At 32.5% G+C, this 16834-nt stretch overlaps 1 protein-coding gene across 1 annotated transcript in view; it reads right to left on the bottom strand.

The window, feature by feature from the left end:
- The window catches only part of LOC123695460 (protein eva-1-like), a 32737-nt gene extending 16183 nt beyond the window's left edge, over positions 1-16554 (bottom strand). The window contains exons 1-2 of the mRNA XM_045641319.1: positions 16213-16554; positions 3625-3830 (exon numbers count right to left, since the gene is read on the bottom strand). Coding sequence (XP_045497275.1) covers positions 3625-3830; positions 16213-16288 — 282 coding nt within the window. The 5' untranslated portion in view covers positions 16289-16554. The remainder of the gene's footprint in view (positions 1-3624; positions 3831-16212) is intronic.
- Positions 16555-16834: the final 280 nt, after the last annotated feature.

The raw sequence follows: 16834 nt of genomic DNA, 5'->3' as shown, positions 1-16834 counted from the left end.
TGTTACATTTATTTGATGACAGATGTCATGATAAAGCATAGTGTTCATTTACGAATCGTTAAAACAATAAAAGACATATGAAACCTTTGTAAAACATTCCTAAAATCGATGACTAAACCCAATGACGCTGTCAGCGATGCGCGCGAAATCGAGACGTTGGACGGTAACTTTTTAAAGCGCTAGAGACGCTCGTAGCTACGTTTTTGTTATGTAAACATGTGGATGTATGCCATCCTTGTTCTTCTGTTGATATTTTGTGTTAGTTTGAGTAGGAAAGATATAGTTTACGATATACAATTGTAAAAAATACGACAGAAGGTACGTCACGGTATAATCAAGCTCCAGGAGCGGGGTCCACAGATGCGATTTTTTTGACATCGTTCTTCTAAAGATTTTATAACAGACAAGGGGATATGGGGACCTCGGGCAATTATTTTTAGTAATAGGCACTGTTCGGTCTGAATCAGACGAAATTGTATTCGGCGTCAGGGGTCGCGGGTCACATGTTCCAGCCTGATCGTTACTAACTTTTACTATTTCGTCTGTTGCATCGGTTAAGTGTTTTTGAAGATTTCGCTCCTTTTCATCTACATTAACTTTCGTTGACACGTCAACTATTGCTGCTGGCATACGAACGCTTTCACGAAAAGTCTGAAAATCTAATATAGAGTCACCGTTCTGAAAGTTGGTTGGAATTGAAACTCTAGTTTCTGATCGAGGCTCTAAGGTGATTTTTAACGGAGGGTTGTATATAATCGGTATTTTGGCGTTAAATGTTTCTAAAACTTGGTGCTTCATATCGATATTTGCATCTAGCGTCTTAAGTAAATCAGATCCGATTAATCCATCATACTTACTGTCTACATTGTATACATAAAATTTGTGGGAAAGTGAGCTTCTAAAAGTTTTTAATAACGGAATTACTATAACCTCATCATGAGTGCTTTGCGCATGTGTACTAACAACTGTAAATTGTTCATACTGTTTATGGTCTCTAAAATATTCTTCTGCTTTGGCCGGACTTATAAAGCAACGACTGCTACCGGTATCTATGAGAAACTTTGCTTTTATTTCGGGAACTATAATATGTGGTAATTTTAAGATGCTGTCGCAATAATTTAAATTTATTATTTCACTGTCTCGTTGGAGGCCGGTAACAGGAAATTCGTTATTGTCATTAAAATTGCTTTCAGTTACTTCCGGATCGGTAAATTCGTATAAATCGTTCGCGGCGTCTTTGTTATAATCTAATGTGGAGTTACCGTAATTTTCGTAATTTGGTTCATCGCAGTAATATAGATTATGAGTTACGTTTTGCCTCATAGGTGCCGTACGCATTGATACATCACTATTTAAGCCGGGGTTCGGTGCCTGAGCATGTTGTATGCCAAATTTAAAACGAGGTTGGTCTGTTTGTTGATTTGGGATTCCAAATTTATAACCGGAATTTTGAAAAGGTCGCAATTGGTGGTTATTATTAGATTGTGTGCCAAATTTATAGCCTTGGGCTTGTGGTGTTTGCCTTAACTGTTGAATAAAATTAGGTTGGGGTGGTTGCATTAAATTTGGTCGAGGTTGTTGAGCGAAATTCGGTCTATACCCAATTGGCTGTTGAGGACTGCCGTATTTAAAGTTTTGATTTAAAGGCATCGTACTGTAATTAGGTTTTAATGAATTTTGGAAAGTGTTTTGAGTTATAGGTTTTGGCTTACTAATCTTTGCGTTATATTGTTGTATAAAATTTACTTCTTCTGTAACTACGCTAAGTGCATTTTCTAAGTTTGTACAACCCCTTAATCTAACAATCCGGATCATGTCCTCCGGGAGGTTGTACAGAAAAACATTTAACGCAGTATTATTGTATATGATCATCTTCGCGGCTTTGACTCCTTCATCCGTGAAGCGGTTTACTTTTGAAAATAGGGAACTTTTAATATTTTGTATTCTGTGGCAAAACTGTATGTAACTTTCACCTTGTTTTATTTTTAACCCTTCTAACTCTAGTGCTATACACTCTTCCGATCGCGGGTCTCCGAAATGTTGGGTAAGTATTTCCTTTAATTCAGTCCATGAAGTTATATTTTGGTAATCACTAAGCAGTGACGCTGCCTTACCGATAAGCCTACTCGTTATGGCATGGTATACATATAAGTTTTGTGCGCTATTATTCGCATCTTGGAATGATCTTATAATATATTCACTTTTATTGATAAATAGGTTTAACAGTTTTTCATCTCCATCAAATTTGGGGATGATACATAGTATTTCTCTTGGTATGAGTTTAATCTCTTCCATTTTGGTTCTTTTAGTTAGTTTTAGCGATTAAAACTCTAAATGTAATAAAGATAAAGTTTTAGCGATTAAAACTCTAAATATAATAAAGATAACACTATTTTTTACTAATAACTAACACTTAAAATTAAACACTAAAAATTACGAATTATCACGATAATTGCAACGAACAAAATCAAATAAACGTAATGATTAGGCCGACTATTTTGGGTCGGGGATTTCGTGAAAACAGGGAATGTGAAAAACAGGAGTGAAGAGGTTTACTCACAGACTGCTCGCTCCCATGTCCTTCACTTATGATCCTGGATGCTCGTCCTTGAGGTCACAGTACGCGTTTCACTTCAGCGATTGAGTTTTACGCGTACGCGTCGCGGGAGAGTTATTTATTTGGTTCGAGGATACTCGTACAAGCACCGCACTATCACAGATCCTTTTATAGGCTATAGTGTTAGCTCGGCAGCAGGATATTATCGAGTATCCTACCGGCTGCGCCACTCAAATTTCGACGGACCGAAGGACGTTTTTTAAAAAGACAAGATTTAATTTAAACGTCTTTAATATGTGCTCTCTACATCCAGAATGAAAACTTAAACTATAAACTTATCGTTAAACAAAAATGCAACGCTGCAATCTATGTTCTAAGAAATACAAAATGCATTAAGGCGATGCAGGGTGGCCGTAGTTATGCTGCGTTAACAAATACGATATCACATGCATGTACTGCGGGTTGCCCCGACATAACTCAGTACATTTCCATATATTTACTAGATACAAATAAACAGAATGAGGTTAAAACAGTTGGAATGCAATACCGCAGTTCAGTCACTAAGACTATTAACTAAGTGAGGGTAGTTATCGGATATCGATTAAACAACGTCCGAGTTCCGAGCCCCAATCGCTGCGAATGCGGCCTGATACAAGGTAGGATATTTACATGGTTGTAACAAATTCACAGGTTACTCGAGAATTAATATGTGTATTGAAAATTGTAGTTGGGAAGGCTTGATAACAAATAGGTATATTAAATATACGTATGATATTTATATCACAATAAGTATATGCAAGTACACCCGTCACGTATTTAATATCAACCTTATTATTGCTAATACAGAAAGATCTGATCATCATAGAGTAATTAGCAACAGAGAGGATTGCCTCTGTTAGGAAATAACATTTTATTGATTTCTTTTAATAACTGAGTTTACCTGTAATGCGCGTAATACCACACTAAAAATTGAAGACTTAAGGATTTATAAATATATACCTAATGAAAATATCCTATTAAATCGCAAAAGTCTCTTTTTAAAATACCATTGCTAAAATTATAAGTACCTGCATAGCATTCGGCCACAAGCACTTTTCGCTAAGATCCGTCGATTCTTGTGGTTTCTCAGCAACACATGTGTGAGCATCCAGCGCCGCTTTCCCATACTGTGCAACTTGGATGCTAATGGATGTTCCCCGGGGACAGGCCAGGGATACCATCTCATCGTCACAGGCTGCTCGCTGCATCGTCTTCAATGTACCGGCTAATAATGCTGTGGAAAAAATATATATATAAAGCTTACTATATGCTTAATTAATCAATATTAACTATTATTATATTAATTATTGTATAATTATATCAGTTCCATTATCAAGGAAGTTTGGTTTGAATTGCAAAGCTTGCCAAGTAAGTTTCATTTCTGATACGTGTGCTCGGCACACACGCTCTTTTTTTAGGAATGTGATGTTAAAGCACTCAGCTCTCTGTAGTATTGTATAGCATAAAGTTGGTTAAAAGATTGAACAAATGTATATTAATTTAGGTACATAATACATAATAAATCAATTACATTATTTAGTTTTCTAAAAATAAATGTAGACCGTAAACGAATATGTTACAAGACTGTATTTTGTTAAGGCGATACCCACCCTACATGTAACGAATATTAGATACAGAAAATCATAAATTTCGAACGTGATTTAATAGAAACACGCGCGCTTTTTGATTGAAGTTCTCGTTTGAAAATCAATAGCCAGGTATGAACAAAATGATTTATGGAACACATGTGTGTTGAAACGCCATTTCGATACGACACGTCACTTAGTTGTGATTAATTTTTGCGTGCTTTATTGATTGGTATATTTATTTTTGTAAATTAAAAACGATAACACTTTATGTAAATATTAAAAAATATCAATACCTATACGTAAAAGTCTTTGGTTACTAAGTGACAGTACACAGACTAGAAAATCCCCTGCTAACCTGAACTTTGGACCAGTACAACTCTTGGATCTGAATTTAATATTGGATGTAAAGAACGAATCAAACCATAATTGAATGCTGTTAACTATTTTATTTTAGGTGACATAAGCTTTCTCAAACTTTAATCAAATCAATTCTCAATTCAGAACGTATGAAATCCTATAATTTGCCGTCTTATACCAAAGTCACAAAAAGTGAACCAGCATTTATAACCTACAATAAAGCTCATTTAAAAACAACTACCGTAACATGACCAGGCGAATAAAGGCGTGTACACAATACGTCCATTAAGAGACAAAAGCAAAAGCAACGTATCTGCGGATGGTGTCATTACTCAATCGACTGAAACAATACGCGATACTTATAGACCGGACTCTCAGAGGAGTTCTCTCCCCAACCCGGTAATTAAATATGGCATACAAAGAAAAAAATAAAAATTTCCAAAACATGCCGTGTGGGGTATCAAATGAAAGAACTTATTGAGTAGATCACGAATATATAGCATACTATAACATTTCTTACACTTTCTCTAAGATTTTTTAGAAAATTTACGAAAATGCTCCATTTTTGAGTTAACTTTAAACCACTATAGATTGAAAACTCATGAATGTATTTTTTAAATTATTCATTCGTCCAGTCCATTGTTTACGATTCAATAGTTCGTACAGTGAAATAGTTGCATGGGGGAGTGGGGGAGCATTCAAAGATGGCGAGTATATTTTCAAGTTTATGCCAGAAATAAAGGCCTAATACAAAAATATCGGTGTCAGGGCTTAGAATAATTATCTCTGCAATATGGCAGAACACTCTTGAATCAGCCTCTGTGTGATTAGATTTCAAATCGGTAACTTCAGTGAAAGTTGCGCCTTGCAATTTAAAACATTTTGTGGGGTCATTAAATCCACTACATACATATAGCTCACTTATTACTATTGACTATTGTTAATTATTTAAAATAATAATTTAAAAAATATATTCATGAGTTTTCAATCTATAGTGGTTTAAAGTTAACTCAAAAATGGAGCATTTTCGTAAATTTTCTAAAAAATCTTAGAGAAAGTGTAAGAAATGTTATAGTATGCTATATATTCGTGATCTACTCAATAAGCTCTTTCATTTGATATCCCACACGGCATGTTTTGGAAATTTTTATTTTTTTCTTTGTATGCCATATTTAATTACCGGGGTGGGGGGAGGGGGACCACAAAACTGGTTGGCAACATCTGTCTATAGGATGTCTGGGATCTATACAATATATATCAGAAGTCAGATTTAGGTCCGCTATTTTTGCAAACGAACATCTCCTTGGAGCCTGCTCTATTAATGGGATAATGGGAATGCGTGTGAAGTTTCCTATGGTATAAGGACAGGAGTACAACGTTGGTTGCATGCTTGCTTTAAATTTTTACTGAGATATAAGGACCTATAATACAATGTTTCATAAAATCGTAATAATCCGTTAATAGACGTTGTTTATTGTATTTAAATATTAACCACTAGGCAATTTAATATTCTAGGTAGGTATAACATATAAAAACCGTCAGTTCAAACATAATTTAAGTAAGTTCTAATTATAGTTGTAATAAACTAACCACCCATTTTCTATTTCTAACTACATGTTTAATTTAATTAGCTCACTTTGCATTTACTAAAGTTACAAAAAAGTAAAAAATATATATATTTAAAAACCCGTAAACTAACGTTAAAAATTGTACTCCATTATTCCGCAAATACTCAGTATAACGAATACTATAAAAACTAATTTAAAATTTGTATTTACTATTATTTACTTAGGTATACCGCTAATTTTCTGTTGCATCTTTTAATCAAAAATATATAATTATAGACACTCTCACAAAAAGTATCATTAAAAAGTAACTAATTATAATCTACCAACAATTAAAAAATAATTATGTCCCGCCAAAAATAGACAACACAAAGGTGACCTACATTGCACAACATGCAACAATATAACGCTTAATTAATCAATTCTGAAGAAATGAAAATAACTAACAGTATTTTTTGAAAGAAAGAAAGAAATGAAATTTATTGCCAAAAAAAACACAGCCAAACACATTATAAAATTTATCTTACAATTAGGCAAACGGATACAGCCTCAGCAAAATGCTGCACAAAAGCAGAGCTAATTTTCAGGCTGTACCGGCGATTGCGGTTCGTCTTAATATTAAAAAATAATTAAGTCTAGGTACTTAAAATAAATATACAGATAAGGAAGTATATAAATATTAATAATAAATAAATAAATGCATATAATTTATATTACGGCAGAAACATATAAATAAGAATAATATAATATTATATTTCTAGGTCAATGATGCTTTCAAATTAAAAAAGTATGCAGATGCATTCACGAGAACTAATACATTTCTAAATAAACTTCAATCCATTAGAGACGGTAATCTTTCATTATCTTTTAAACCAAACAGCACATAAGTAGGTCATCTTTGTATAAGTATTAAGGCTAGGTCATGTGGCAATCAATATCACACAGCATCTGCATAATTTCTGCATCACATTTTTATAGATTCCCGTGAGATCACTATGGTAATGATATGAGAATTTTATACTACAATATTTCCGAACGAATGAGTAATGTAAAGAACGGCGAACGATCTTATGGAGATTAGAAATTTTAGTGAATGGAATTTTATTAGCATTACCTACTTATGTTGCGTCACAAATAACTATTTCAAAAGGTTTATAGTCGAACATTTTTCTCATTACAAACAGAAAGGCTGGTTGCAGAGCTTGACCGACCGTCAGTGCGTACCGTCGGTCCGACGATACGCATCAATTGTATGACTATGACACCAATGCGCATGACAATACGCGTGCGTATGGTCGGTCTAGCTACGAACGGTTTTATGAATTTCCATACATAATATGACAAGCGCGACTGACGTAGGTATGCACTGATGGTCGGTCAAGCTCTGCAACCAGCCTAAGGTCGACACCATACTGTAATTTTAGGCAGTTCAAACATCAAATTGTATTGGGTTTAATTAAATTCACACATAAAAAAAGTTGGTTATTGGTACATGTTTACCTCTATTATCTATTACGAATGATCTCCATCAACCATCCTACCCAGGGCTCAAATACATATCCATATCCAAGGCTTTGACTTACAACTATGTCCCTAAAAACTATAATAATAATAATTTATAATCTCCTAAAACGTTTTTATTTCAGTCCAAAAGGATTAAATAGCGACGACAATTATAATGATAAGGGATGAAGGTCATCTAACAAGAGATTTGAATAGAAAGGTGAATATAAGGGCAAACTGAAATAGTAATGAATAATATATCTGTATACAAAATCTGTTAGTACTGTATAACCTTACCCGACCTTGTTAATATGATAGCAGACGTGATGACGATAAGGACGACCTATTACCCTATACATTCAACATGAAAATCTAAATATATATGTTACAGTCAAATCCCTGAACCAGTCAATAACCTTATTGACTAATTTTACCGGTCAATAAGGTTATTGACTGGTTTAGGTTTTTGACTGTAACATATATAACTCAAAGATAACTGACTGACTGACTTAGTGATGAATCAACGCACAACCCGGTTTGGGATTTTGGGGAGACAACGCACAAGACGGATTGGACTGAAATTTGGCACGCAGGTAGATGTTAGGACGTAGACATCCATTAAAAACGGGTTTTAATAAATTCTACCCCCAAGGGAATACTTAAAGTATTTATCTTTCCCACGCAGGCGAAGCTGCGGGCATTGCTAGTATGAAATCAATTTAGTCTGCATACAAAATATGTACATGGTATAATAAACATCCTTGCGTGTTATCTTAAATGCACCACTATGACCTCTTTTCTCAGCTAAGTATATCTTATAAAGTTGAAACTCAATAAAAATTTCAACATGTAAACGTGATGAAAATTTTTCTATCTAATTTTTCAAGTTCCAGCGTTATGAGTAAATAAAAAATGTATTTTACAATGACATAATTTATGTATACTGCTACATTATATTTTTATAGCGAAGTAATTTATTTGTAATATCATGTAGAACTGATAGGTAAGAAAGAGCCTTAGTGATATAAATTTTAAAATTGAAATAATAGGCAATAAATAATGTTATTTAATCTGTCATGGATATAAAATTAAATAGGTATATTGACATGGCCCAATTCACTTTTCTCTCCTCACGCGAAATAAAATTATAAGTGAGCCATTGTCCCGTCCTATATTGTACACCGTCCGTGCATTACTATCACAAGTCTATAAGAAAAGGCAAACAACAACACGTAACAACGCCAAAACTAAATTCACGATTGTCATTTCCAGGGACATTTCAATTTTCCATTAACGCCGAACAAAACAAAATTTATTAGATGTTTTCATTTCTTGACGTCTCTCCACGGTCGACAACAACTTGGCAATTTTATTAAAAGCGGAAAAGCTCCCAAATTATTCACGAAACAAATAGGTACACGATTTGTGGGGGAATTTACGGCGTCTCACGGCTTAATAACAATCTTCGAAAAAACTTTTAATCTCACTATGCTTAATTAAATGATATTTTAATACATGTAGGTATAAATCATCACGTATAGCGAATATCATAGGGCTACCACATAGAGATCGAAATTAACATTCACAATGTGATTGGGATGATTTTGAAATTACGTATAAGGTTTCATTTGACTTTTTTCCAAATTCATTCTAGTTATGACCGTCCGATCACTGTTGTTACTAAGAAAAATAATGGCAAGTTTAGTCCAACTGCAATACAACGGCACCTCACAACTGAGGCGTATGCCTCATACCACAGAACATACCTCTCTTTATATGTTCTGTGCCTCATACCATACCTTGAACACTATTTGTTGAACCTTTTCCAATGTGGCAATACATTTCATACTGTTGTAGTAATCATAAGCTATTATTAAGTAGAAAAATAGAAGATTAAGAGAAATCGCAGTCAAATAAATTAGAGATTATCAGAAGTCATAAGTTATATTAAAGAAACGCTCTCACTACATAATAATTCAAGTCAACTCAGCAAATACGAGTATATCGAGCAAATATAGGACATTCCAAGTGCTACGTCATGAGGATAACTAATTATTAATGCTCTTAGCTTCTTAATAAGATGAAACAAAAGTTACATACGCACTAGTTTCAAGAGCTAAACAGATAAGTTTGCGAGATTAGTTCTGTTACATTTCTAAACGAAACGAGAATACGAAATTGTGGAGAAGATTGTAAGTAGTTTTCCAAGTTAAGTAAATGGACTGAGATCCCATTTAAAAGTTGAGTTGACCATCACGCGTTAACTTTGAAACGCAATAATGAATCTAAGTATGTGTATTATGGTCAAGCTTTAATGTTAATGGCTGCCTAAAATTAAGCATCTAAGGAATACCTTAAATACTTTCGCAACTATAAGAATATCAATTCTATACTAATATTATAAAGCTGAAACGTTTTTTTGTTTGTTTACTGGCTTGAACGTGCTAATTTCAGGAAACATGGGACTGTTTAAAAATATATTTCACTATTAGATAGTCAATTTATCGAGGTAGGGTATAGCTGTATATATCATCACGCTAAGATCAATAGGAATGGAGCAATGGGTACAACCATAGGGCACAGCTAGTACCGTATGCACTGTGCAATGTATTCTGTGTTGTTAAGTTTGTTTTTTACTAACTTCATTTAAACTTACTCCTTTATTTTGTAGTTATTTCTTCGTCCAAGTTGTGTTTACCTATTAAAGTTGTGCAATAAGGTTTCTTTATATAAACTTGTATAATTAACGTACACAATAAAATAACTTGATAAAATTTAAACAAAAAATAATTCACAAATAATAAAATAGTCATTAAATAATAGCAATTAAAATGGTAATACATAATTAAGCTAAAATAAACATGCCGTTTACTTCAATAAAACTTTCTTTAAAGTTTTCCTTTGATAAAACCTCAATTAAATATTATTATATTAAATTCAATACCTTTATATCTAAATTCGCACAAAAATATATTCATTAATTTGTTTTTAGTTTAGTTTTCTTGAAGTAAATAAACCGAGAAACATGCTAAAGATATACTGAGAGAGAGCATTTTATTTCGCATTTATTCGTTAAACATTTTCATACTTATTTTCATATTTACGTTCACAAAAGAGCGTCATACATGCCTTATATACTGTTCAACGTAAATGTACATTTCCTTTTACCAGTCAGTCTAAAGCTGGATTTCCGTCGTCGCTATAATATCATACCTGTACTTCTAAACAAAATAAAATTTAAATATTTCTCTCTGATTCTAAGATAACAATGTTTATTCTAATGATTTATTGATTGTTAATATGGTATGGTACCAAAATATACTGTTATTGTTCATTTGTCGGTTTGTCTGTCCCTTTGTTTGTTCTGGGTAATTTTTGGAACCGCTGCTTATTTATTTTATATATTATTTTTATTAGAACATAGAAAATGTAAAGCAAAATAATATGTGTTTTATTAATATAAGTTAACATCACTGGTAGCCTATTTGACGTATGTTTTCATACTACCTGCAATTTAAACTGACAGATAAGCTAACCAGAATATATCCATAAGTTGTTAAATCGGACATAACATAACATAGCTCATATTATAACGACACGTCACTGGCATCGGCTAGTATAAAAGCAAACCATCTGTTATTGACAATTTTTTGTACACTAACATTTTGACAAGCCTTTACCTCACTTAGCACCCATTCCATCGCCTGAAAAGTGGCTGCATATTTTATCGGCTTGCTTTCGACGTCCGTAAAACTAAAAAAACTTGCCTCTGTAGTCTGTGGTATTTAATGGATGATTTATTTCATTCTTGCTTTACACGTTTGCTACATAATTTATGAAATATAATAATTACAAATTAATTAATAAGACAATTTATTTGATTACAATAAGGAATAATTTTATTAATAGATTGCAAATATCTTATATTTATAGTAAGACTAAGAACCGCTAGCAATATTTTTATCTAGAACAACAATACATGTATCTGTTACGTATAACCTAATCGTCATCAATTTCACGTTACATCGTTAAAATTAAACATTAATCGAGTTTATCAGTATCCCGCAAACCGGACAATACACCATTCGTTTTCATTTTTAAAACTATGCCATGGTAATTGACGAATTTCATGTTACAAAGGGCCTCTCCCTCGTATATTAATTAAAAACGTGACAACCGCGAATTTGGCTTTTATACCGAGTGAAGCTAGACAAAGAGCACGTGATAAATGTATCCGCTTCTGTAATATTCCGCCTCATTTGTAGTTTACGGCCGCCTTTGGGGACATTAAAATGTTTCTTAAGACACCTTTGTGTCGACGGTCTTTTGAGAATTTAAAAACGCTTTTTTAATGTAAATCGTCGGCGCGATGAATCGCTTTGCGAATCGGTTTGTTATGAGATAATGGTTTACTTAAATCTTTTTGGGAATTTATATTGTATTGTTGTAAGAACGGAACATTGTCTATAATTGGAACATTGTGTATAAAAAAAATATTATTTGTCATGAAAGTTTTTGATATTTTTAATTACCTATTTGATGTGTATCATTTTTATAAAACGTCAGGTGATTACAGTATTTTCTTTTTTCTATAAAATAATTGCTATCTCATCATCTGATAATTATTAACTTCACTAAAAACGAGTGGATTTTTATAATAATTAATAATGTTTTATATTATAATTTTTCCCCTTAATGTAATCATTGTTTAAGTCCAGCTATTTATCCTCAGAGAGTGTTGTTTAACATATAAATGAAAAAAAAAGCAACAAAGTTTCAGTTGAGGTGCTACATTAATTTAAGTGTATTCTTACTCTTCGTATCTCGTCACCTTATCTACCCTACTAATATTATAAATGCCAAAGTTTGTGTATGTATATGTGTATATAATATGTATGTTTGTTACTCTTTCACACAAATACTACTGAACCGGTTACAATTTAATTTAGCACACATATAGAGGGTAACTTGGATTAACATATAGGATAAGTTTTATCCCGGAAATCCCACGGGAACGGGTTTACGCAGGTTTTTCTTTGAAAACGCGGGCGAGCCGAGAGCAGAAAGCTAGTATAGTATAAAAACTAGTTATGATTTTTACTCATAGAAATTACATGATTATGCTTGGACAAGAATTAATTAGCCATAGATAACCACAACATCACAGAAGATTGACGTTAAGTGTTATTAATAGCCGGTAGTACGTGTTATACATAATATTAAATCTACTCTGTAATGCTGCTATGTATGTCTTATAAAGTATATACATACTATGTATGCAAAAAAAATATCTCTTGGAGAATAAGTTAATGTCTCGCAATTTTTTTTACAAACATCATGAACTTTTTTTTTAAATATTTGATAATCCTGTTTTTTTACTTTTATTCTGCTATTGAAATAGGAGGTACATATTTGTGATGTAATATTATTATTTATTTTATTTACTCTCTATTTATTTTACAATATTTGAAGAAAGAAAGTGATTTTTAGATATATATCAAAGCATTATTGACATTTAAAGAAATGAAAAACTGCCTACATTCAATCTCATGAATTTCAAATCCTAATACACTATATAATAAGGTCACATTAAAAAAAATATTCTCATTTCCCTTTTTTTTCACAAAGTTTCTATTCTATGCATATAGTCGTTCTTGAAATTAAACTTTTATTTCAGTTAATTTTCACAATAATAATCTCAAGCCAGTATATTTCTAAGATTTCTAACGACATTATACAATTCATACACAGTTTGAGCGCTACGCATAAAAGAACCTTAAGTAGCGTAGAATTACGTAGCATTTCGTAGCTGCTACGCTCTACGCTGTCAAGAATCCAAGTTTGCTACGGAGTTCTATTGAATTTTTAATTAACAGCCGTAAATATAAGGTCAGTACATTTCGACTCGGATCACGACCGGGTCACATGAAAATAAAATATTTTTTTTCGTCAGAGTACCTACGCTTATGGAACTACGCGAGCGGCAAAAGTAGTATTGTTTTTAACATGTTTGGTAAGAAATATACGTATATAGCTATTTACCCGACTTCCAAAAAAGGAGGGTCATCTTTTTTGAGTGTATAATCGGAGAACATACATAAAGTAAATTTTCCGAAGAATGGAGAACCTTCTCCTTTTTTGAAGACGGTTAAAAAATGGCACAAAAAAGTAATTAAAAATTATATTTTCATAATAATATATAATGTTTCTACATGTTATACATTCTACGTGTATGATATTGTATAAATTACCTTAAAACTTGGTCGAAGGCCTACAGGGCCCTCAGGCCAATCAATCGACAAACTAAATTGAGACATGTTATACGAATAACCATAATATTATGAGTTTTAAGAAACATTATAAAATATCACAATTTATTTTATCAGAAAATAAAATAATATCTTATAACTACTCGGAACTCGGAAGTGATCATTATAACTGATATCAGACTCATTTTCATCACTCTTTCATTATCAGTATAAAAATATTTCATCTTCAACAAGATCTTCCTGAAAACGATAACTTAATTAATCTATATAATAAAAATGAATCGACAAATATGTTGGTAAGTGCAAAACTCGAGAACGGCTGAACCGATTTTTTTAATTTTTCTTTTATAATATTCCTTGAAGTACGAAGATGTTTCTTATGGAGGGAAAACGTAATCATGTACCACGGGCGAGGTTAGGGCGGACCGCTATATATAAAATAAGTTATCATATATATTTTATCGACAAAAATGTTGTTTTTTAATTGCATAGTCAGCAAAGAATACGGCAGGTTGCCTGATGGTATGCGCTACCACCGCACCGCCCGTGTTGATTAACATCTACAAATGAATTGCCCACAAGGGATACAGGTAAAGGAAAGAAGTATGGAATGAATGAATGAATGCTTTATTGTACACACCAAAATAAAGAAATAACATTAAAAAAATATAAATAAATTGCACAATATGCATAAGTATTGATGAGGAAAGAAATGGAAATGGAAATGAAAAGAATATGCTCTTAAAGTCTCAGTTGGAAGTATATTTGTTACTTGTAAATAATAAATATACTTTCAACAGTACCTCTAACATACTAAAATTAATATAAAAGCACAAAATTAATAGTCAACAACTAGCGAATGGCCGCTCTCGATTCAAGTGCATTTGAAACTTATAAGTGGCATACATAATAGTTATTAGCGATGCGATGAACAACAAACACTATCAAACTATTAACGACATTCTCATGTTTGTATTATTATACAAAGTTAATTACTTCTATAAAAATATATATTCAGCTGGTTTTGTAGTTAACTCACATATAGTTAAGTGTAGTTAATTAACATGTAATAATATGTAAGGTTTTATAGATGTTATGATTTGAAATGATGTAATAACATGTGATAATATTTGGCACTCATAATATTTGAACTGACGTTCGAAATACATACAAATCGCTCGTTAAAATAGCGCCAAAAAAACTGCAAACGGCAAAGCAAATCGCAAAAAGGTTTAACCGAAAAATAAATATATACAAATCGTCACCTTTTTCAATTTCGCCAATCAAAGCACAAATTGTCGATCTGTTTCCAATTCAATAGATGCGTTAATTGGACGCTAAATGTATCACTATTGCGTATTCATGGCATTCCGAATAGACATGTCATGAATTGGATGTTAATTCCCCTAATACATCAAAGGTTGAATAATAATTCGTATTATTTTAGCGGAATACCAATGGGCTTCATTGGGTAAAGATGACATTTTCTTTTCAGTGTTGCTTAAAATAAGACGCAAATAGGGCAAATCGATATTTATCAAAATTCTCAAAAACAAACGAGATTCTTATTTTGTAGCCTATTTTTTTATATAGCAATGAGTATTTAAAGATAATTAAGACTATTGTTACCATTAATATACAATCAAACTGTTCTAGAGTGTATGTCATTACGTTTAACTGCATAGCGTTGACCTCCCGTAGCGATCTCTGCGATTGCAGTGTTTGTAAACAATGAGCCATTCTGTTATTAATTCAACATTATCGGCCTTTATATCAATAAACGCAAACAATTTTTCGACGCTTGAAATGTTAAATTATAAAAAAATTTCGGATAGAAATTTCTTGAGCTATACCTACATTAATTTATTTTTGATTAATAAAAAAATATAGTAGGTATATCGTATGATTTGATTGAGATGTTCTGAAAAATGTATATGAAATACCTAATACGTACTTACTTTTAGCTCTTATTATATAAAACTGTAATACATAAATAAATATAAATAGTTCTATAAAATACATAATGTATATATATACAACGGAGCATAATAAATTAGGCGTGCGAATTTAAAGCCAAACATTCAGTAGAGAAAAAAATAAAAATATTGCTAAGTACAAAAACAAAAGCTCTGAACGAACGTACGAAATAAAACATGAATTGAATCAAATATGCATGCGCTAAAGCAATGCAGACAAAAATGCTTTCAATACAATACGCTTTAAATTCATGCATACAATATAACACATAATAATATTCCATATATTTTAAACTACTAAAGTGCGTGCATTGAGTATAACCTATATAACATATTAAGATAAAAGCAATAAATCACCTAGATTATCCAAGTTGGAACATGATGGTTTCGGGCAAAACAGGAAGCCGAACACGAGAATTAACGCAGCTCTCATATTGATAAGGTATCGTCACGTCATTATCACTTCTCACTAATCACTGTTCATGCCCGTCCTTCACCTATCATGTCCATCCCAAACGAAAACAAAACAGGTATCGCTAAATAGTTTGCATCACGGGCTGGCTACAAAAAAATCTCAAATAAAAAAAAACAATAACAAAATTTCAAAATAAGAAGGATGCTTGCGCACGCGGCAAATCACGTGGCGCCAAACCGCGTGGTAACCGGTGTCCACAAAATAGGAGCGTGTGGCCACATTGGCTTCGGTCGTGCGACTGACGCGAGACGCTAAAGCGCCTTTAGCTTTCAACCATTGGTCACAGGCCGAGCCCATCAATTTAGCCTGACGTTTCAATGAAAGCTTCACATTTCCCTAGTGAGAAATTAAGAAGTTGCGTTCGTAATTAAAACGTATGCTAGTTTGAAGAGAGCTTAAGGGCTTTGAGATTATTCCATCGTTAGGAGTTTAATTTCGTTTCAAAGGCTATTAAATTTAGATCGGATTCACTAAATTGTCCTATTTAGATAAAATTGTTACCTT

The sequence above is a fragment of the Colias croceus genome, chromosome 11 (assembly GCF_905220415.1).
Source record: "Colias croceus chromosome 11, ilColCroc2.1".
NCBI lineage: Eukaryota > Metazoa > Arthropoda > Insecta > Lepidoptera > Pieridae > Colias > Colias croceus.
The sequence above is the reverse complement of the archived record's forward strand: the minus strand, read 5'-3'. Positions and strand labels throughout refer to the sequence as shown.